Consider the following 24,174-nt stretch of genomic DNA (forward strand, 5'->3'; position numbering starts at 1 on the left):
TTTGTTTTATAACAAAGCTTTAATTTGTTGAACTACTAACTGATTGAACTGTTATCTGTAAGTCCACATTTGTATTAACCTGAGTTTAAAGCACTTTCACAAGTTGTTTGATACAACTTTACATCTAGAAATGTTGGATAACAATAAAACAAGGCTTAGTTTTTTTTAGATTTTCAAATATTTTTTATTGTTTATCACATAAACGACAGTTTAATAACATATTATACCTTCTTGTTATTCCAATAGATGGCATGTTCAAGCGTACGGTATGGACCAGGAGTCACAAAAGAAATTGGAATGGTACAAGAACTCTTACTGTAAATGAAACAATTAAAACTATATTAATGGTTTTGTTTGTAGCTTTCCACTTTAAAGTTTACAACTTAATTTAGGGATTTTTAATAATGACAATATAACACTAATTTAAGCATCTGAACAAAGAGAAACTGAAATAAGAAAATGATTTTAAAATCCTGTATGATAATACCATCACTATTACCTGTTTCCTAAGTCTGTGTACATCCTACTGAAAATACACTTAATATAATTTTGTACTCTGTTTGAAAACAGTTATAAAGTAATATCATGATCATTTTTTCTCTAAGAATGGTTTTATTTTAACAGGATCTAAGTAATTCTGGAGCAAAGAATGTTTGCTTGATTACAGATGAAAACCTGGTGAAGCTTCCTCCTATGAAAGCTGTGCTTGACTCACTCCATAAGTATCGAATTAATTATAAGATGTTTGACAAAGTCCGAATTGAACCAACTGATTACAGGTGCTTGTAGTTTGTTTAAAATGAGCTACAGTATCTTATATTTAGGAGAATGTTTTTAGATATTTTTAATTTCACTTGTGAGGTTATTATTTACATTGTTTCAAAGTATAAAAACAATCCATGTATCCTCCTTAGGTATGCAAATATTCACTTGTAAATAGAAGTGGCCATTAACTAAAATATGATCAAATAAGTCAGTAACTAATCAATGATCATAAGGAGAAGTCAGGAACTGAGTGGAGAATATAAGCAGTTGTTGACCATGGAATTATTAGTAGGAGAAGTTACTAACTAGGGTTGATCAACATAAGTTGTCAGTGATTAAGAAATTACTCATAGGAGAAGTTACTAACTTAGGGTTGATCAACATAAGTAGTCAATGATTAAGAAATTATTCATAGGAGAAGTTACTAACTCATGGTTGATCAACATAAGTTGTCAGTGATTAAGAAATTATTCATAGGAGAAGTTACTAACTAAGGGTTGATCAACATAAGTAGTCAGTGATTAAGAAATTATTCATAGGAGAAGTTACTAACTAAGGGTTGATCAACATAAGTTGTCAGTGATTAAGAAATTACTCATAGGAGAAGTTACTAACTAAGGGTTGATCAACATAAGTAGTCAATGATTAAGAAATTATTCATAGGAGAAGTTACTAACTCATGGTTGATCAACATAAGTAGTCAATGATTAAGAAATTATTCATAGGAGAAGTTACTAACTCATGGTTGATCAACATAAGTTGTCAGTGATTAAGAAATTATTCATGGGAGAAGTTACTAACTAAGGGTTGATCATAAGTAGTCAGTGATTAAGAAATTATTCATAGGAGAAGTTACTAACTAAGGGTTGATCAACATAAGTTGTCAGTGATTAAGAAATTACTCATAGGAGAAGTTACTAACTAAGGGTTGATCAACATAAGTAGTCAATGGTTAAGAAATTATTCATAGGGAAGTTACTAACTAAGGGTTGATCAACATAAGTAGTCAATGATTAAGAAATTATTCATAGGAGAAGTTACTAACTCATGGTTGATCAACATAAGTTGTCAGTGATTAAGAAATTATTCATAGAAGTTACTAACTAAAGGTTTATCAACATAAGTAGTTGTTAATTATGGAATGTTAGCATGAGCAGTCCGTGATTTTTGAACGTTTATCTGCCAGATATAAACGCATGTTTACCCTTTAATGAATTATTTTACTTTACGATCTTACCACTTTTATAGTATGACTTTATAAAGAATCTTAGAGAAAATCAACTTCACTTTACTTGTATATCCATCATCTTGTAGCTTCTACCTTTCATGTTTATCATGTGCCTTGCTGTGATAACTGTATCATCTGTGAAGTGGACCCTAAACAAAGGGGAGATTTAGGTGTACCGCTTGGCGCTGAAGTCATGAGACTTCATTCTGAGAAACCTCAAACATTATTTACTTTTTATGTGTATCATGTGTAGCACTTTCTAACACACATTTCAGTAGTTTAAGAAATAAACTTTTCTAAAGTACACTGTCTTATTATGAACAAATTACACTGTCTTGTTCTAAATAAAATACACCATGTCTTATTATGAACAAATTACACTGTCTTGTTCTAAATAAAATACACCATGTCTTATTATGAACAAATTACACTGTCTTGTTCTAAATAAAATACACCATGTCTTATTATGAACAAATTACACTGTGTCTTGTTCTAAATAAAATACACCATGTCTTATTATGAACAAATTACACTGTGTCTTGTTCTAAATAAAATACACCATGTCTTATTATGAACAAATTACACTGTGTCTTGTTCTAAATAAAGTACACCATGTCTTATTATGAACAAATTACACTGTGTCTTGTTCTAAATAAAATACACCATGTCTTATTATGAACAAATTACACTGTCTTGTTCTAAATAAAATACACCATGTCTTATTATGAACAAATTACACTGTCTTGTTTTAAATAAAATACACCATGTCTTATTATGAACAAATTACACTGTCTTGTTCTAAATAAAATACACCATATCTTATTATGAACAAATTACACTGTGTCTTGTTCTAAATAAAATACACCATATCTTATTATGAACAAATTACACTGTGTCTTGTTCTAAATAAAATACACCATATCTTATTATGAACAAATTACACTGTGTCTTGTTCTAAATAAAATACACCATATCTTATTATGAACAAATTACACTGTGTCTTGTTCTAAATAAAATACACCATATCTTATTATGAACAAATTACACTGTGTCTTGTTCTAAATAAAATACACCATATCTTATTATGAACAAATTACACTGTGTCTTGTTCTAAATAAAATACACCATGTCTTATTATGAACAAATTACACTGTGTCTTGTTCTGAATAAAATACACCATGTCTTATTATGAACAAATTACACTGTCTTGTTTTAAATAAAATACACTGTCTTATTATGAACAAATTATACTGTCTTGTTCTAAATAAAATACACCATGTCTTATTATGAACAAATTACACTGTCTTGTTCTAAATAAAATACACCATGTCTTATTATGAACAAATTACACTGTCTTGTTCTAAATAAAATACACCATGTCTTATTATGAACAAATTATACTGTCTTGTTCTAAATAAAATACACTGTCTTATTATGAACAAATTACACTGTCTTGTTCTAAAATAAAATACACCATGTCTTATTATGAGACAAATTACACTGTCTTGTTCTAAATAAAATACACTGTCTTATTATGAACAAATTATACTGTCTTGTTCTAAATAAAATACACCATATCTTATTATGAACAAATTACACTGTCTTGTTCTAAATAAAATACACTGTCTTATTATGAACAAATTATACTGTCTTGTTCTAAATAAAATACACCATGTCTTATTATGAACAAATTACACTGTCTTGTTCTAAATAAAATACACCATGTCTTATTATGAACAAATTACACTGTCTTGTTCTAAATAAAATACACCATGTCTTATTATGAACAAATTACACTGTGTCTTGTTCTAAATAAAATACACCATGTCTTATTATGAACAAATTACACTGTCTTGTTCTAAATAAAATACACCATGTCTTATTATGAACAAATTACACTGTGTCTTGTTCTAAATAAAAACAGTGTCTGTTAACCACAGACTTGATGAATATATAAATTGTAAAATAAAAAACTTTGTTGTTCACTTGAATTTTCATGTTACTAATAAACTATTTCTGAATTACATTTATATGTTTGAAGATAAAGTTAATTTATCTGTTCCTAATTCTAAATATCCATAACAATAATGAATGAATTCATGTGTTAATGATTTACTTTATAGTTGGTTTAATGTTGTGGTAAACCTCACTTCAGTAGAGCACCACTGAGACTGACCTGGTGTTTGTTTTTTTTCACAACACTGTGAAAACCATAACAATAAAAACTAAACATTCCATAACCTGGAGATATCATTGCCTCATTGTTGAATAGATTAACTCTTTCAGAAGCAGAGTGGGTGAGACTATATTAGTTTTCATACATGTATTATCACAAACACCAGAGAATATGACACTGGAAGATGTTCAAATAAATATCAAAGACTAACCTTTCATAATATGAACATGGGTTAAAGTGAACATTTTGATCCATGATTTGTAGTTAGAAATATTGTTTAATTTGTCTAAATGTAAATTAAGTTTATTAGTACCTATTTAAATTAGTTACCACTTGTTTCTTCAAGGGAGATACTTTAATAAGTAACTCTAAAAAATTAAATGACTGTAGTTACAGTTATGTTTATGAACAAAAGTAAATTGTCGTTGGTGTTAAACTTTCTAATGTGGTCCGAGCTTTTGTAACTTAACCTGTAATTTGATTAAACACCTTTCTGTCTGTCACATCCTAACATGTAAGTTTTACTCTGATTTTTTATAGTTTTAGAGAAGCCATTGAATTTGCAAGAAGCAATAATTTTGATACTTCGTGGCAGTTGGTGGCGGCTCTGTTATTGATACGTGTAAAGTTGCCAATTTATACTGCTCTGATCGTGAAGCAGAATTTCTTGATTATGTGACTCCACCAATTGGTAAAGGAAAACCTGTCACATGTCTCCTCAAACCATTAATAGCAGGTGTGGGTTTTTACTGTTACTTTGATGCTGCAGTATATTTCATCATTTTTATATTCAGTGGGCATTTTCTTCTGGTTTCTATTTAGAAACTACTTGTATTTTAGAGTTTCAGTTGGACTGTGACTGTCATCCATATTTAATGTTTTAAAATGCATTTTTGTTTAAATATTTCATAAATTATTGAATATGAAAGATGTATTAAAACAGTAATTTCCGTAATTTTTTATTATTAATGCCCTAATTCTCAGCCCAGAAGTGGCTTGTGTCTGGGATTGAATTTGCATGTTTCCCTGTCCGGTAGTTGGACTGAATTTTAGCCTATATGTTAATACTGTGTCACAGAATGACGTGCATATTTAACATCAAAAGAAAATGTAGTCATTTTAAAGGTTTAATTCTAAACATTATTTATGGATTAAGAATGAAGTAGTCTTTGTGACTGTCTCACACAATAATCAGCCATTTATGAAGTGAAGTTAACAGTTAGAGACACATGTTATGAACTGTACTGATATAAAACATCAGTAACCTTTGAGTGAGTTATAGAACCAGACAAAAAAGCTGTTTTATGTGGTTGAATCACAGAACCATTCAAAGTTCTTGCATTCTGTAAATGAGTTACAGAACCAGTGAAGGTATTAGTATTCTTTGAATGAGTTACAGAACCAATGAAGGTATTAGTGTTCTTTAAGAGAGTTAGAGAATCAGTCAAGGTACTAGTGTTCTTTAGGAGAGTTACAGAACCAGTCAAGGTACTAGTGTTCTTTAGGAGAGTTACAGAACCTGTTAAAAGTAAAGGAATATTCTTTGGAAAATAACAAAATTATTATCTTGTTTAAAGAAGTATGGTCTTTTCTTTTAGTGCCAACAACAGCAGGAACTGGAAGTGAAACTACAGGAGTGGCCGTATTTGACTATATACCTCTGAAGGCAAAATTAGGTGTGTAAACTTATTTTCATGAAATGAGAAAAGCCATAAAACAAATGTAAGAATTTGGTTACTGTTCATTCTTTGTTTAAAAAACAACAACAACTAAGATTACTGTTAAAACATTTTTATTCTGAAAATAATCATTCATGTGCTTTTGTTTGTGTGTCAGTAAACATACTTGTTTGTTACCAAGGTATAAAAACACAGGTGTAAACTTCATGGTTATTCTTACTGTGTCAAGTGATCAGCTGGGTAACATTATGTAGGACACTGTGTGTAACATTGTGTCTAACATTAGCCTTGTGTATGATATTGTAAGACAAAGTACCGTGTGTTATATGCTTGAATTGGGGTGAAATCATGAAAGGGAATTTATTCACCATTAGTAAAATAAATATCAGTTTCTTTCCTGTTTTCAAAATCATATACATGAGGAAAATTCTGAGAAGTGAGTCCATTGAATGTGTATAGTTACAGTCATATTGATTCTCCTGATATCAAACACTATCTCTCAGTCATTGGTAAGTTTGTCATAATGTTTGGTTTATCTACTCACTGTTAAACCATGCTTTGGATCTATGTACTGATTATATTCAGTAAGGTAATGACCTGCACAATAAAGTGATACATCTAAGATTATCTTTATATTGTAGGCTTTTTGTTACTGTACTTTGTTGGTAATATTAATGTAGTACTGTAGCATGTTGGTAATATTAATGTCGCGATTTGCTGTACTCTGTTAGTAATATTAACGTGTAGTACTGTACTCTGTTGGTAATATTAATGTGTGGTACTGTACTCTGTTGGTAATATTAATGTGTGGTACTGTACCATGTTTGTAATATTAATGTGTGGTACTGTACTCTGTTGGTAATATTAATGTGTAGTACTGTAGCATCTTGGTAATATTAATGTGTGGTACTGTACTCTGTTAGTAATATTAATGTGTAGTACTGTACTCTGTTGGTAATATTAATGTGTAGTACTGTACTCTGTTGGTCATATTAATGTGTAGTACTGTACTCTGTTGGTCATATTAATGTGTAGTACTGTACTCTGTTGGTAATATTAATGTGTAGTACTGTACTCTGTTGGTAATATTAATGTGTAACACTGTACTCTGTTGGTAATATTAATGTGTAACACTGTACTCTGTTGGTAATATTAATGTGTGGTACTGTACCATGTTTGTAATATTAATGTGTGGTACTGTACTCTGTTGGTAATATTAATGTGTGGTACTGTACCATGTTTGTAATATTAATGTGTGGTACTGTACTCTGTTGGTAATATTAATGTGTAGTACTGTAGCATCTTGGTAATATTAATGTGTGGTACTGTACTCTGTTGGTAATATTAATGTGTAGTACTGTAGCATCTTGGTAATATTAATGTGTGGTACTGTACTCTGTTAGTAATATTAATGTGTAGTACTGTACTCTGTTAGTAATATTAATGTGTAGCTCAACTGTTTTTGGAGCATATATAGTAGATTCTTGTTTCCTGTTTTTACATTAGGTATTATTGTGTAGCTCAACTGTTTTTGGAGCATATTTAGAAGATTCTTGTTTCCTGTTTCTACATTAGGTATTATTGTGTAGCTCAACTGTTTTTGGAGCATATATAGAAGATTCTTGTTTCCTGTTTCTACATTATTGTCACAATTAACATTTTCTTATTGGCAGTCATGTTTTATTTTTACAACTGTCTTCTTTCTTATGCAATTCTCACTGCCACTTTTTCCATTTCTATATTAAAGTTGGAGGTTTAAGAAAGGTTTTTGTCTTCTATGATTAACTTGTATTTTTCTTTGTCATGCTGTGTATGTTGGCATGTTTTTTAGGTTCCTAATTGTGTGAATGCTTAATTTACATAATGTTTTACATTTTATTTTGTTTTTGATTAAGGCCAATCTTCTTCTGTAACATAATTAACCTTTAGATTGTACAGAGCTATATTTGTCTGCTACTTTACAAACCATAATTCTGATATTGCCTGCTGCATAACTAACTCTAATCCTACAGTTTCTGCTACTCTGCTAGCTATAATCCTATAGTTTCCTGCTACTTTGCTAGCCCTAATTCTGAGGACACTTTTGTTTGACTGATTTATTTTTTCTCTCAAGTGCATCATCTTATCTTCAGTGTTGAATCTATTTACATTACACCTATGAGTGCTTATGTCATGTTAGATGGCTTCAATACTTCAATATTTTAGTGCAGAACCACAGTAAATGTTGGATTTCTTGGTATTAGAGAAACTATTTTTGACACATTTGGGCAGAGAAAAAACCTTGTTATAAGAACATTTTATTATGGTATAAATGTTGAGCTTCTAGAGAACATGAAGAATAATATTAATCTAATGAACCATGAGGTTTATATTCTGTCCTGCTGGTTACACAGGTGAAACCAGATGAGGTGACATCTTAAAAAAAACATTAAGTATCAAAATTCAAACAGTGCTATTTTTTTCATATGAAAAATTCTGCTCTTCAAATCCACAAGAATTTTATACAGAATGTACAACTCCACAGAAAGTAATAATTTCAAAGAAATACTTAACAAAACCCTGCCTTATTTTAATACCTTCAAATGTCACTTTAAGTCAAACAACGTCCTGACCACCAGTGTCCTGTAGGGAATTAAAACTTCTAGGGTAGCATGAACATCGTTGACCAAGACAGTGGAGACAGTAGTTGTAATGACGTGTCAGAACTAGTCTCAATATCAGAGACACTTCGTTTTGTTAACTGTGGTTTTTTTACGACCCGGTACACATGATATTGTATTCTGATGTTGTGGATGTTTCTGAAGACTAGTGCTACACTTCTACAGTATCTTCTTAAGCTGTTGAGTGGAGATGAAAGTTCTTTCAGTTTTCTGGTTTCCATCTTATGAATCTTTCTTTACTTCATTATTTATTCTCTTGATTGTTTTTAACCAGAATCATATCTACTGTAATTTCTTAATTCTATGGTCTCACTGATATTGTTTTCGTTTCTGTGTGTCTTTGATGTTCCTTTGACACTTTCACCTGTCAGGCTGTGTTTTATCCATTTCCAAGTGGTTTTGATGTTCCTTTGACACTTTCATCTGTCATGCTGTGTTGTGTCAATTTCCTTGTTGCTTTGATGTTCCTTTGACACTTTCACCTGTCAGGCTGTGTTGTGTCAATTTCCTTGTTGCTTTGATGTTCCTTTGATACTTTCACCTGTCAGGCTGTGTTGTGTAAATTTCCTTGTTGCTTTGATGTTCCTTTGACACTTTCACCTGTCATGCTGTGTTGTGTAAATTTCCTTGTTGCTTTGATGTTCCTTTGACACTTTCACCTGTCAGGCTGTGTTTTATCCATTTCTGTGGGGTTTTGATGTTGCTCTGACACTTTCACCTGTCAGGCTGTGTTTTATCTGTTGCTGGAACCTTCTAAGCTTGACAGGTTGTCACTATAATTGTTGGTGCTTGTTGCTAAGTGATGCATTTAAATGTATTGTGATTCATTACTGAACGTAACATTTTGTCTTTATTTATAGTTTACTGACATTGGTGGTTTTGGCAACAGAACCAAAATATTACAAAAAATAAAACGTCTGTCTTTTTCTGTGGGAAATCTTTGTTGATTTTCCTTATCAATAATAAATATAATAATATTATAATAATAAATATCCAATGTTATTAAATATGTTTAAGCCTTATTTAAAGTTGGCTCTTAACCATTATTGTGTTTTTTTTCTTTTCTAAAGCACCTAAAGGTTTTTGTTGACTTCTTAAAAATAGACATTTTGAATATATTTATTAGAGAAGTTTTGATTGAAATTCACATTGTCAAAAGTTTATATTTTTCTCAATAAATAAACAAATTCACAAACCTTACTGGTACAAACTGAAGAGAAGACAAAGTTTCTTACATTGGTTATCAGTTTTATAATGTTGATAATATCTTATTTGAACTGTTTATTACATAAAATATATCTGACTCTTGTCGTTAGGTATAGCAAACAGAGCTCTGAGGCCTACCCTGGGAATTATTGACCCTTTACATGCACTGCACATGCCAGAACGTGTAGCAGCTTTCAGTGGGTTTGATGTGTTGTGGTAAGAAACTAAATTAATTAATTGGCAGGAAAGTAATTACTAAATCCTAAGGTAGGCATAGCAACAGAAATAATTTGCATATAAATATTAATTTATAGTTTAAGGTTTGGTTTGTTTTGAATTTTGTGCAAAGCTACATGAAGGCTATTTGCACGAGCCATCCATAATTGAGCAGTGTAAGAGTAGACGGAAGGCAACTAGTTATCACCATCCACTGCCAACTCTTGGACCACTCTTTTACCAATGAATAGTGGGATTGACTGTCACATTACAACTCACCCACAGCTGAAAGGGCGAGCACGTTTGGTGTGATACAGATTCGAGCTTGGAACCCTCAGATTATGATTCAAGCTCCCTAACCACTTGGCCATGCCAGGCCCTTAGTTTAAGGATAAATTGTTTGATGCTAAGTATTTAAAGCAGTATTTGACAGTATTTTTACAAAGTGTCATTGTAACTAGTTTTATTTCGTACACGTAAACATGCTGCTAACAATTTATGTTGCACTCTGAATGTGCTAATATGGGCTAGTTGTTAAGACTTCCATGGTTTGGGGCCACTTGTGAGAGCCATGTTACAGTTGTTTTATAGACAACATAATAGTGTGATTTCAGTTGTGATAATTGTATCATGGAAGACTAAAAATCACTTATTATAGACACTGCTTCAAATTAATTTGATTAATTATTTTGTCTGTCATGTTTTAGTCCTGCCATCAACTGATTTATTTGTGTTATAGTTGTGTCTTAATCTGAATAATTAAACTTGACTCTCATGTTATAATCACACTTTTACCAATATATGTTGTTATAGCCATACCACAATCTGAATAATTAAACCTAACTCTCATGTTATAATCACACTTTTATCAATATATGTTGTTATAGCCGTACCACAATCTGAATAATTAAACCTAACTCTCATGTTATAATCACACTTTTATCAATATATGTTGTTATAGCCATACCACAATATGAATAATTAAACCTAACTCTCATGTTATAATCACACTTTTATCAATATATGTTGTTATAGCCATACCACAATCTGAATAATTAAACCTAACTGTCATGTTATAATCAAACTTTTATCAATATATGTTGTTATAGCCATACCACAATCTGAATAATTAAACTTAACTCTCATGTTATAATCACACTTTTATCAATATATGTTGTTATAGCCATACCACAATCTGAATAATTAAACTTAACTCTCATGTTATAATCAAACTTTTATCAATATATGTTGTTATAGCCATACCACAATCTGAATAATTAAACCTAACTCTCATGTTATAATCAAACTTTTATCAATATGTGTTGTTATAGCCATACCACAATCTGAATAATTAAACCTGACTCTCATGTTATAATCACACTTTTATCAATATATGTTGTTATAGCCATACCACAATCTGAATAATTAAACTTGACTCTTGTGTTATAATCACACTTTTATCAATATATGTTGTTATAGCCATACCACAATCTGAATAATTAAACTTGACTCTTGTGTTATAATCACACTTTTATCAATATATGTTGTTATAGCCATACCACAATGTGAATAATTAAACCTAACTCTCATGTTATAATCACACTTTTATCAATATATGTTGTTAGAGCCATACCACAATCTGAATAATTAAACTTGACTCTTGTGTTATAATGATTCCTTTGTTTGATTAGTTATTTATAGTGTCATGTTACAATTATGCCTTTGTCTTATTACGTTTGATGTGTTATAGTCATGAACTAATCTAACTAATTATTCTGACTCTTCTATAATAGTCATGCCTTAGAGTCCTACACCGCTATCCCATACAACCAGCGATCTCCTTGTCCAGTAAATCCCATCGAACGGCCAGCATATCAAGGCAGCAATCCTATTAGTGACACGTGGGCTCTTAATGCCCTGAAAATAATCCAGCGATATTTCAAAAGGTGAGAGATTTTGAAACCCTTACTTGTTGACTGCATATTTCAAGCTGTTATTCAAACTGTGATACCTGTTTGACTAACATGTTTCACTCTTTGTAGAGCAGTATACAATAAAGATGATTTGGAGGCTCGGTCATCCATGCACTTGGCAAGTACTTTTGCTGGGATCGGATTTGGTAATGCTGGGGTGCATCTGTGGTAAGTGAAGACCTTTAGTGCAAAGATGTTTCTGTAGATGTACTATAAAATTTGTTTGTTTAAGTTAGTTCATTTGAGAAGCTACTCTTGTGAACTGTAAAAACAAAGCATTACAAGATTATAGGTCATAATATAAGTTTTTTATGAAGTATGCTATAAAAATCTTGCTATCAAAGAAAAACACAATCTTCCTTATTAACACTAGATTTAGGGCTGCTATTTTTATCGGTTATTTTCATTACAATGCATCTTTAAAATGTTGCAAACATAAGATGGAAAATGTCCATCATCCTCTAGTCTAGTTCGTACAATAAAAGGAACCAGATCTAGAATAGATCCAATGCAAGGAGTGGGTGTATGTTAAGGATCAGACTATGCTTAGCAAAATACTTGAAGACGTCACATGAAGGGTAGAACTTAATAAATATAGAGAATGTTTACCAGCTTGTTCATGTTCTACAACATGAAACAGAACTTAATAAATATACAGAATGTTTACCAGCTTGTTCATGTTCTACAACATGAAACAGAACTTAATAAATATAGAGAATGTTTACCAGCTTGTTCATGTACTACAACATGAAACAGAACTTAATAAATATAGAGAATGTTTACCAGCTTGTTCATGTATTACAACGTGAAACAACTTAATAAATATAGAGAATGTTTACCAGCTTGTTCATGTATTACAACGTGAAACAACTTAATAAATATAGAGAATGTTTACCAGCTTGTTCATGTACTACAATGTAAAACAGAACTTAATAAATATAGAGAATGTTTACCAGCTTGTTCATATACTACAACATGAAACAGAACTTAATAAATATAGAGAATGTTTACCAGCTTGTTCATGTACTACAACGTTAAATAGAACTTAATAAATATACAGAATGTTCACCAACTTGTTCATGTATTACAATGTAAAACAGAACTTAGTAAATATAGAGAATGTTTGCCAACTTGTTCATGTTCTACAACATGAAACAGAACTTAATAGAGAATGTTTACTAGCTTGTTCATGTATTACAATGTGAAACAGAACTTAATAAATATAGAGAATGTTTACCAGCTTGTTCATGTACTACAACGTGAAACAGAACTTAATAAATATAGAGAATGTTTACCAGCTTGTTCATGTACTACAACGTGAAACAGAACTTAATAAATATAGAGAATGTTTACCAGCTTGTTCATGTATTACAACGAAAACAGAACTTAATAAATATAGAGAATGTTTACCAGCTTGTTCATGTATTACAACGTGAAACAGAACTTAATAAATATAGATAATGTTTACCAGCTTGTTCATGTACTACAACGTGAAACAGAACTTAATAAATATAGAGAATGTTTACCAGCTTGTTCATGTACTACAATGTGAAACAGAACTTAATAAATATAAAGAATGTTTACCAGCTTGTTCATGTACTACAACGTGAAACAGAACTTAATAAATATAGAGAATGTTTACCAGCTTGTTCATGTACTACAATGTGAAACAGAACTTAATAAATATAGAGAATGTTTACCAGCTTGTTCATGTACTACAATGTGAAACAGAACTTAATAAATATAGATAATGTTTACCAGCTTGTTCATGTACTACAACGTGAAACAGAACTTAATAAATATAGAGAATGTTTACCAGCTTGTTCATGTACTACAATGTGAAACAGAACTTAATAAATATAGATAATGTTTACCAGCTTGTTCATGTATTACAACGTGAAACAGAACTTAATAAATATAGAGAATGTTTACCAGCTTGTTCATGTACTACAATGTGAAACAGAACTTAATAAATATAGAGAATGTTTACCAGCTTGTTCATGTACTACAATGTGAAACAGAACTTAATAAATATAGATAATGTTTACCAGCTTGTTCATGTATTACAACGTGAAACAGAACTTAATAAATATAGAGAATGTTTACCAACTTGTCCATGTATTACAACATAAAATAGAACTTAATAAATATAGAGAATGTTTACCAGCTTGTTCATGTACTACAACGTTAAATAGAACTTAATAAATATAGAGAATGTTTACCAACTTGTTCATGTATTACAGTATGAAGTAGAATGTAACAAAGATAAAGATTGTTTATTAACTCTGTCTTGTAATGTTTTGTTTTCAACAGTTTAATAAGTTAACATTATTTACTCTATTTCAGCCATGGGATGTCCTATCCTATTTCTGGACTAGTAAAGAAACACAAGGTTAAAGGTTATAATACAGATCATCCTATTATAGTAAGATAATAAACTTGTTATATATAAGAGTTATCAAATTATATTTTTTACTGGTATTGAAATTAATCTAAGCATGTGATCTTTCTTCAGGTGTCTCAAAAGTTTGAACTGGTAGTAATGAGATGCTTTTATTATTTAATGTTACCGTAAAACTTCTGCAAAGATATTCTGTAAATTTCTAATACGTAATCTCTTTTTTTGTTAATTAGGTTTTTTTTTACAATAAAAAACTTGTTTCTAATTGTAATATGAGTCTTTAAAGTCTTATTGTTCACCACAGTAAGAATTGTAATCACTTCATTGAATTGTTCAGGGATAAACAATGTTTAAATTTCAAGTTTCTACGTGCTAGGTATGAAATGTAACAAAACAGAAGAAACGTATTGATATGTGAGATTATCTAGTTCTTTTTAAGTGCTGCTCACTTATACTTTTCAGCCTCACGGCCTTTCGGTTGTAATAAGTGCTCCAGCAGTTTTCAGATTTACTGGAGCCATGTGTCCAGAACGTCACCTGGAGGCAGCTTCTTTATTAGGTAAAATATTTTTAAAATGCATTTCATTGAAAATCTAACTGAGGATGTTTTTCAGTTAAATAAAGGTTATAAGAAATGGAAAACTGTTGTTTTGAAGTTGGACGTAATTCTTAATGTGTGAAGACATGGCTGTTTAATGTTAATACTACGTAATGCTTAATATGTGAAGACATGGCTGTGTAATGTTAATACGACGTAATTCTTAATATGTGAAGACATGGCTGTGTAATGTTAATACAACGTAATTCTTAATATGTGAAGACATGGCTGTGTAATGTTAATACGACGTAATTCTTAATATGTGAAGACATGGCTGTGTAATGTTAATACGACGTAATTCTTAATATGTGAAGACATGGCTGTGTAATGTTAATACAACGTAATTCTTAATATGTGAAGACATGGCTGTGTAATGTTAATACGACGTAATTCTTAATATGTGAAGACATGGCTGTGTAATGTTATCTGACGTAATTCTTAATATGTGAAGACATGGCTGTGTAATGTTAATACGACGTAATTCTTAATATGTGAAGACATGGCTGTGTAATGTTAATACGACGTAATTCTTAATATGTGAAGACATGGCTGTTTAATGTTAATAAGACGTGATTCTTTATACGTGAAGACATGGCTGTTTAATGTTAATACGGCATAATGCTTAATTTGTGAAGACATGGCTGTTTAATGTTAATACGGCATAATGCTTAATTTGTGAAGACATGGCTGTTTAATGTTAATATGACATAATTCTTTATATGTGAAGACATGGCTATTTAATGTTAATACGACATAATTCTTAATACGTAAAGACGTGGCTGTTTAATGTTAATACTCTTTCATTTTGAAAGAGTTGTTAAAAGGTTTTTAACAGTGAAGTTGAAATCAAGCAAACTTGTCATGAGAACTACACATAATCAGTGTTGAATACATTATATTAAAATCATTTTGAGTATTCAAATCAGTAATTCATGTGACAGTCACATATGATAAAATACTAAAGTGGAATGGAAAGTATCAAAACATTTTGACATTGTCTGACATCTCAGAGGTAGTTTTATGTCACTTAAAATTCATTATTTCTCTAAATTTTTCTAAAGGGTATGTAGCAGCCCTTTCCAATATAAAATATTCATACACTTGGTCATAAAGATATATACAGATCATGGAGTTGTAATTTCAGAAATGGATATCCCTTGTATTTTATGACATTGGGAAAAAAAGAAAAGAAAATGGATCAACTTAAGGTCCCAAAACCATGCATAAATAGACTTGTAACAGGTCATATCCCAAATATAGTACACAAAGTGAACAACCTGTAACAGATAAAACCCACTAATAGAAATTTTGTGGAAACATCCAACCACATGACCTGAACAAAAGTAAACAACATGAATATTAATAATCTCCAAGTGTAAACAGGGCCAGTAAGTATGTATGGTTTCACTGTGATGAGATCTTCTGTTCAACCATTGTGTACCTCACTGTAAAATAAATGTTCATATGAAGGCATATTGGTTGAATCACTGGATGCATGATTTTCTGTGTGATTGGATTATTGATATGGGCAGTATTCATATTATATATAAATTATGAAAAGAATAAACGTGTGAGTGGTGTACCATAAACATTACAACCATAACACGAAGCTTTTTGGAAAATAGAAACTACACTGCAGGACAATTGACAAAATGCATGTTCATCAGACATGGCAATATAGTGAGGCTCCATGATTAAACCATTAATCTGCAGTTTATTTAACTATGCTGATAACAGCAAACCCAGTTCAAACTTTCAGTTGCAATGTTAGTTGTTGTTTGTTTATATAGCATTAAATTGTACATTATATTACGAGACCTATACTGAACACATTTGCAGGCACGCTTACTGAAGTGTCTTCTGTGTGAAACCTTTAAACTTAGGGTAATCCTACTCTATGGTTTTGCATGTCACCACAATTATCCCCATCACTGTTTTTTCAGGTTCCCTTTGATACAGTGTCTAAAGAAGCTACTGTATCAAACAGATTCTGTAAAAGAAACTATCAAATAAATCTGAGTAGAAGTATCAAAAATATGTTCCTTAAAATAGAGTGAGATTCAAGCAACTTTCCAAATTTAGTGGCACATCCTCGTGAATGTTTCATCATGTTCTAACATCAGGACAATTTCCATACTAGGGAGAGATACACGTAATGATCGGAAAGAGGATGCTGGCACTATTCTTGCAGATATTCTTAAACAATTCATGTTTGAGATGGAGATGAGCGATGGTCTGAGAAAGCTTGGGTTCACTGAAGAGGATATCCCTAATCTGGTAAAGGAACATTACCTCAGGTAAGCTATGGTTCAAGAAAACTAAACTCTAAAAGTTTTGATGCTTAACTTAACCTTATCTTTAGTTATATAAAATTGGATTCTTAGAACTCAAACCTCTTGTTGAAAACTAACAACCAGCTGGGATTACGAGTTCTCAATAATTTATATTTGGTAAGGTTTTGGGATTCTCATAAAACTACAGTTATGTTCAGCTGTTAAGAACTTGACTTTTGATTTGTGTTCATGAAGTAATAAGTCTGTGTTTATTCAGATTGACTTCAGTGGTGTTATGTCTGTGTGTATTCAGATTGATTTTGGTGGTGTTATGTCTATGTATACACGTAAACCTTGACATATGGAACTTCAATACAACACTAATCCGTGATGATGAGAAAGCCTACTTGTATAGAAAAATATATATGTAAAAAACGGCTGGTTTGGGTTGAGAAAATTTTTATGTAGAGGAGCGAACAACGTTTCGACCTTCTTCGGTCATCGTCAGGTTCACAAAGAAAGAAAGAGGTAACTGACCGATAGCTGACCACGTTTCAAACATGTGTAAGATTAGTCCTTGTGCTTTACTGCAGTATGTTCATATCATTGCCAACATGCAAAAGAAGATAATAGGAACAAATATAAAACACATTGTGTACACTAAAATGTGGATTTAACCAAGTAGACATCTTCTACAAACTAGGCTTAGGTTAGTCAACATTGTACAGATGGATTAAGACTTCATGGACCCAAATGGTAATAATATCCTACAACAAACGTTTCCAAAAACTGCTAGTGACAGCCAGCTGTAAAGAACCATCTTAACATGGTTTATCCAAGAATGAGTTGAAGAAACATTCATTTTTTAAAACCATCAAAGACCAGTCTGGAAAGATCTACAAAGAACTGTATCAGTACAGCGATGGAAATGGAACCCCTAATGATTTTAAATACAGCAATGGCTGGCTCAACCTATTTAAAAAGCACTGAGGTATCAAATAAGTTTCAGTTAGAGGCGAAATGTACTCTACTGATGCTCCAATATCTATCCAGTGTTTTCCACATTTGATAGTTAAAACATCATTACCAGTATACATATAAATAGTTTTATTCGCTTACTTCATTATGTGACTCTATAACTTGTTTTATCTCCAAATGTTGGCATGGATTTGTTATACAGTGTGGGATATGATAGGACCAAGGAAGAAGAGATTCAGCCTTGTTATAAAGTGAGGGGTAGACTTTCCACCAAGGAAGGAGATATTTGGCCTTGTTTCACAGCATGTGGTAGGATGGAACCAAGAGGGGGGGGATTGGGCCTTATTACATAGTGTGTGGTAGGATGGAACCAAGAGGGGGGGGATTGGGCCTTATTACATAGTGTGTGGTAGGATGGAACCAAGAGGGGGGGGGGATTGGGCCTTATTACATAGTGTGTGGTAGGATCCTATCAAGGAAGAGGGAATATAGATACTACCCTCATAACAAACCCCTAATATTATGAGGTAGAGGTTTATTGGATCTGGCTGACATATCAATGTTTAAATGTGTTAAAATTCACTTGTGGTGATCTGTCTGTGTGATTTCAGGTTGGTTTTCATGTGTTTCATCTAAGTGTGTATTGAAGATGATTTGTATGCAGTATATGTTTCAATCTGTTTTGGTGATTTAGACATCTTGTAACAAAACTTTGAGGCAGTAAGATAATTGGTCTGGAATAACAGGTTGTATTGTTCACCTGACGGTTGAACTTTCTTTAGTTAAGTCTGTGTATATTGTTGTGTTCAACAGGTTGTTTTGTTTACCTGTTGGTTGAACTTTCTTTAGTTAAATCTGTGTATATTATTGTGTTCAGTTTGTTGTTTTGTTTACCTGATGGTTGAACTTTCTTTAGTTAAATCTGTGTATATTGTTGTGTTCAGTAGGTTGTTTTGTTTACCTGATGGTTGAACTTTCTTTAGTTAAATCTGTGTATATTGTTGTGTTCAGTAGATTGTTTTGTTTACATGTTGGTTGAACTTTCTTTAGTTAAATCTGTGTATAATGTTGTGTTCAGTAGGTTGTTTTGTTTACCTGATGGTTGAACTTTCTTTAGTTAAGTCTGTGTATAATGTTGTGTTCAGTAGGTTGTTTTGTTTACCTGATGGTTGAACTTTCTTTAGTTAAGTCTGTGTATATTGTTGTGTTCAACAGGTTGTTTTGTTTATCTGTTGGTTGAACTGTGCTATAGTTAAATCTGTGTATATTGTTGTGTTCAGTAGGTTGTTTTTTTTACCTGTTGGTTGAACTTTCTTTAGTTAAATCTGTGTATAATGTTGTATTCAGTAGGTTGTTTTGTTTACCTGATGGTTGAACTTTCTTTACCTATATCTGTGTATATTGTTGTGTTCAACAGGTTGTTTTGTTTACCTGTTGGTTGAACTTTCTTTAGTTAAATCTGTGTATATTGTTGTGTTCAACAGGTTGTTTTGTTTATCTGTTGGTTGAACTGTGCTATAGTTAAATCTGTGTATATTGTTGTGTTCAGTAGGTTGTTTTGTTTACCTGTTGGTTGAACTTTCTTTAGTTAAATCTGTGTATAATGTTGTGTTCAGTAGGTTGTTTTGTTTACCTGATGGTTGAACTTTCTTTAGTTAAGTCTGTGTATAATGTTGTGTTCAGTAGGTTGTTTTGTTTACCTGATGGTTGAACTTTCTTTAGTTAAGTGTGTATATTGTTGTGTTCAGTAGGTTGTTTTGTTTACCTGATGGTTGAACTTTCTTCGGTTAAGTCTGTGTATATTGTTGTGTTCAGTAGGTTGTTTTGTTTACCTGTTGGTTGAACTTTCTTTAGTTAAATCTATGTATAATGTTGTGTTCAGTAGGTTGTTTTGTTTACCTGATGGTTGAACTTTCTTTAGTTAAGTCTGTGTATAATGTTGTGTTCAGTAGGTTGTTTTGTTTACCTGATGGTTGAACTTTCTTTAGTTAAGTCTGTGTATATTGTTGTATTCAACAGGTTGTTTTGTTTATCTGTTGGTTGAACTGTGCTATAGTTAAATCTGTGTATATTGTTGTGTTCAGTAGGTTGTTTTGTTTACCTGTTGGTTGAACTTTCTTTAGTTAAATCTGTGTATAATGTTGTATTCAGTAGGTTGTTTTGTTTACCTGATGGTTGAACTTTCTTTACCTATATCTGTGTATATTGTTGTGTTCAACAGGTTGTTTTGTTTACCTGATGGTTGAACTTTCTTTACCTATATCTGTGTATATTGTTGTGTTCAACAGGTTGTTTTGTTTACCTGTTGGTTGAACTTTCTTTAGTTAAATCTGTGTATATTGTTGTGTTCAGTAGGTTGTTTTGTTTACCTGATGGTTGAACTTTCTTTAGTTAAATCTGTGTATATTGTTGTGTTCAGTAGATTGTTTTGTTTACCTGTTGGTTGAACTTTCTTTAGTTAAATCTGTGTATAATGTTGTGTTCAGTAGGTTGTTTTGTTTACCTGTTGGTTGAACTTTCTTTAGTTAAATCTGTGTATAATGTTGTGTTCAGTAGGTTGTTTTGTTTACCTGATGGTTGAACTTTCTTTAGTTAAGTCTGTGTATAATGTTGTGTTCAGTAGGTTGTTTTGTTTACCTGATGGTTGAACTTTCTTTAGTTAAGTCTGTGTATATTGTTGTGTTCAACAGGTTGTTTTGTTTATCTGTTGGTTGAACTGTGCTATAGTTAAATCTGTGTATATTGTTGTGTTCAGTAGGTTGTTTTGTTTACCTGTTGGTTGAACTTTCTTTAGTTAAATCTGTGTATAATGTTGTATTCAGTAGGTTGTTTTGTTTACCTGATGGTTGAACTTTCTTTACCTATATCTGTGTATATTGTTGTGTTCAACAGGTTGTTTTGTTTACCTGTTGGTTGAACTTTCTTTAGTTAAATCTGTGTATATTGTTGTGTTCAACAGGTTGTTTTGTTTATCTGTTGGTTGAACTGTGCTATAGTTAAATCTGTGTATTGTGTTGTGTTCAGTAGGTTGTTTTGTTTACCTGATGGTTGAACTTTCTTTAGTTATGTCTGTGTATATTGTTGTGTTCAGTAGGTTGTTTTGTTTACCTGTTGGTTGAACTTTCTTTAGTTAAATCTGTGTATATTGTTGTATTCAGTAGGTTGTTTTGTTTACCTATTGGTTGAACTTTCTTTAGTTAAATCTGTGTATAATGTTGTATTCAGTAGGTTGTTTTGTTTACCTATTGGTTGAACTTTCTTTAGTTAAGTCTGTGTATAATGTTGTGTTCAGTAGGTTGTTTTGTTTACCTATTTGTTGAACTTTCTTTAGTTAAGTCTGTGTATATTGTTGTGTTCAGTGGGTTGTTTTGTTTACCTGTTGGTTGAACTTTCTTTAGTTAAATCTGTGCATAATGTTGTGTTCAGTAGGTTGTTTTGTTTACCTGTTGGTTGAACTTTCTTTAGTTAAATCTGTGTATAATGTTGTATTCAGTAGGTTGTTTTGTTTACCTGATGGTTGAGCTTTCTTTAGTTAAATCTGTGTATAATGTTGTGTTCAGTAGGTTGTTTTGTTTACCTGATGGTTGAACTTTCTTCAGTTAAGTCTGTGTATATTGTTGTGTTCAGTAGGTTGTTTTGTTTACCTGATGGTTGAACTTTCTTTAGCTAAATCTGTGTATAATGTTGTATTCAGTAGGTTGTTTTGTTTACCTGATGGTTGAACTTTCTTTAGCTATATCTGTGTATACTGTTGTGTTCAACAGGTTGTTTTGTTTACCTGTTGGTTGAACTTTCTTTAGCTAAATCTGTGTATAATGTTGTGTTTCAGTAGGTTGTTTTGTTTACCTATTGGTTGAACTTTCTTTAGTTAAGTCTGTGTATATTGTTGTGTTCAGTAGGTTGTTTTGTTTACCTGATGGTTGAACTTTCTTTAGTTAAATCTGTGTATATTGTTGTGTTTAGTAGGTTGTTTTGTTTACCTGTTGGTTGAACTTTCTTTAGTTAAGTCTGTGTATATTGTTGTGTTCAACAGGTTGTTTTGTTTACCTGTTGGTTGAACTTTCTTTAGTTAAATCTGTGTATATTGTTGTGTTCAGTTTATTGTTTTGTTTACCTGATGGTTGAACTTTCTTTAGTTAAATCTGTGTATATTGTTGTGTTCAGTAGGTTGTTTTGTTTACCTGATGGTTGAACTTTCTTTAGTTAAATCTGTGTATATTGTTGTGTTCAGTAGGTTGTTTTGTTTACCTGTTGGTTGAACTTTCTTTAGTTAAATCTGTGTATAATGTTGTGTTCAGTAGGTTGTTTTGTTTACCTGATGGTTGAACTTTCTTTAGTTAAGTCTGTGTATAATGTTGTGTTCAGTAGGTTGTTTTGTTTACCTGATGGTTGAACTTTCTTTAGTTAAATCTGTGTATAATGTTGTATTCAGTAGGTTGTTTTGTTTACCTGATGGTTGAGCTTTCTTTAGTTAAATCTGTGTATAATGTTGTGTTCAGTAGGTTGTTTTGTTTACCTGATGGTTGAACTTTCTTCAGTTAAGTCTGTGTATATTGTTGTGTTCAGTAGGTTGTTTTGTTTACCTGATGGTTGAACTTTCTTTAGCTAAATCTGTGTATAATGTTGTATTCAGTAGGTTGTTTTGTTTACCTATTGGTTGAACTTTCTTTAGTTAAGTCTGTGTATATTGTTGTGTTCAGTAGGTTGTTTTGTTTACCTATTGGTTGAACTTTCTTTAGTTAAGTGTGTATATTGTTGTGTTCAGTAGGTTGTTTTGTTTACCTGTTGGTTGAACTTTCTTTAGCTATATCTGTGTATATTGTTTTGTTCAACAGGTTGTTTTGTTTACCTGTTGGTTGAACTTTCTTTAGTTAAATCTGTGTATATTGTTGTGTTCAACAGGTTGTTTTGTTTATCTGTTGGTTGAACTGTCTATAGTTAAATCTGTGTATATTGTTGTGTTCAGTAGGTTGTTTTGTTTACCTGTTGGTTGAACTTTCTTTAGTTAAATCTGTGTATATTGTTGTGTTCAGTAGGTTGTTTTGTTTACCTGTTGGTTGAACTTTCTTTAGTTAAATCTGTGTATAATGTTGTATTCAGTAGGTTGTTTTGTTTACCTGATGGTTGAACTTTCTTTACCTATATCTGTGTATATTGTTGTGTTCAACAGGTTGTTTTGTTTACCTGATGGTTGAACTTTCTTTACCTATATCTGTGTATATTGTTGTGTTCAGTAGGTTGTTTTGTTTACCTGTTGGTTGAACTTTCTTTAGTTAAATCTGTGTATATTGTTGTGTTCAGTAGGTTGTTTTGTTTACCTGATGGTTGAACTTTCTTTAGTTAAATCTGTGTATATTGTTGTGTTCAGTAGATTGTTTTGTTTACCTGTTGGTTGAACTTTCTTTAGTTAAATCTGTGTATAATGTTGTGTTCAGTAGGTTGTTTTGTTTACCTGATGGTTGAACTTTCTTTAGTTAAGTCTGTGTATAATGTTGTGTTCAGTAGGTTGTTTTGTTTACCTGATGGTTGAACTTTCTTTAGTTAAGTCTGTGTATATTGTTGTGTTCAACAGGTTGTTTTGTTTATCTGTTGGTTGAACTTTGCTTTAGTTAAATCTGTGTATATTGTTGTGTTCAGTAGGTTGTTTTGTTTACCTGTTGGTTGAACTTTCTTTAGTTAAATCTGTGTATAATGTTGTATTCAGTAGGTTGTTTTGTTTACCTGATGGTTGAACTTTCTTTAGTTATATCTGTGTATATTGTTGTGTTCAACAGGTTGTTTTGTTTACCTGTTGGTTGAACTTTCTTTAGTTAAATCTGTGTATATTGTTGTGTTCAACAGGTTGTTTTGTTTATCTGTTGGTTGAACTTTCTTTAGTTGAATCTGTGTATTGTGTTGTGTTCAGTAGGTTGTTTTGTTTACCTGATGGTTGAACTTTCTTTAGTTAAATCTGTGTATATTGTTGTGTTCAGTAGGTTGTTTTGTTTACCTGTTGGTTGAACTTTCTTTAGTTAAATCTGT

At 31.5% G+C, this 24,174-nt stretch overlaps 1 protein-coding gene across 1 annotated transcript; it reads left to right on the plus strand.

Moving 5' to 3' along the window:
• The first annotated feature begins 190 nt into the window (after positions 1-190).
• LOC143245843 (hydroxyacid-oxoacid transhydrogenase, mitochondrial-like) lies at positions 191-17,533 on the plus strand. Its single transcript, XM_076492099.1, is given in 13 exon segments — positions 191-300; positions 625-779; positions 4,710-4,750; positions 4,753-4,905; positions 5,768-5,845; positions 9,825-9,930; positions 11,724-11,876; positions 11,973-12,071; positions 14,250-14,328; positions 14,767-14,863; positions 17,043-17,177; positions 17,180-17,199; positions 17,453-17,533. Coding segments are annotated over 13 exon segments (1,251 nt in total). The 5' UTR covers positions 191-246.
• The last annotated feature ends 6,641 nt before the right edge of the window (positions 17,534-24,174 follow it).

The sequence above is a fragment of the Tachypleus tridentatus genome, chromosome 3 (genome assembly GCF_004210375.1).
Source record: "Tachypleus tridentatus isolate NWPU-2018 chromosome 3, ASM421037v1, whole genome shotgun sequence".
Taxonomy (NCBI): Eukaryota; Metazoa; Arthropoda; class Merostomata; order Xiphosura; family Limulidae; genus Tachypleus; species Tachypleus tridentatus.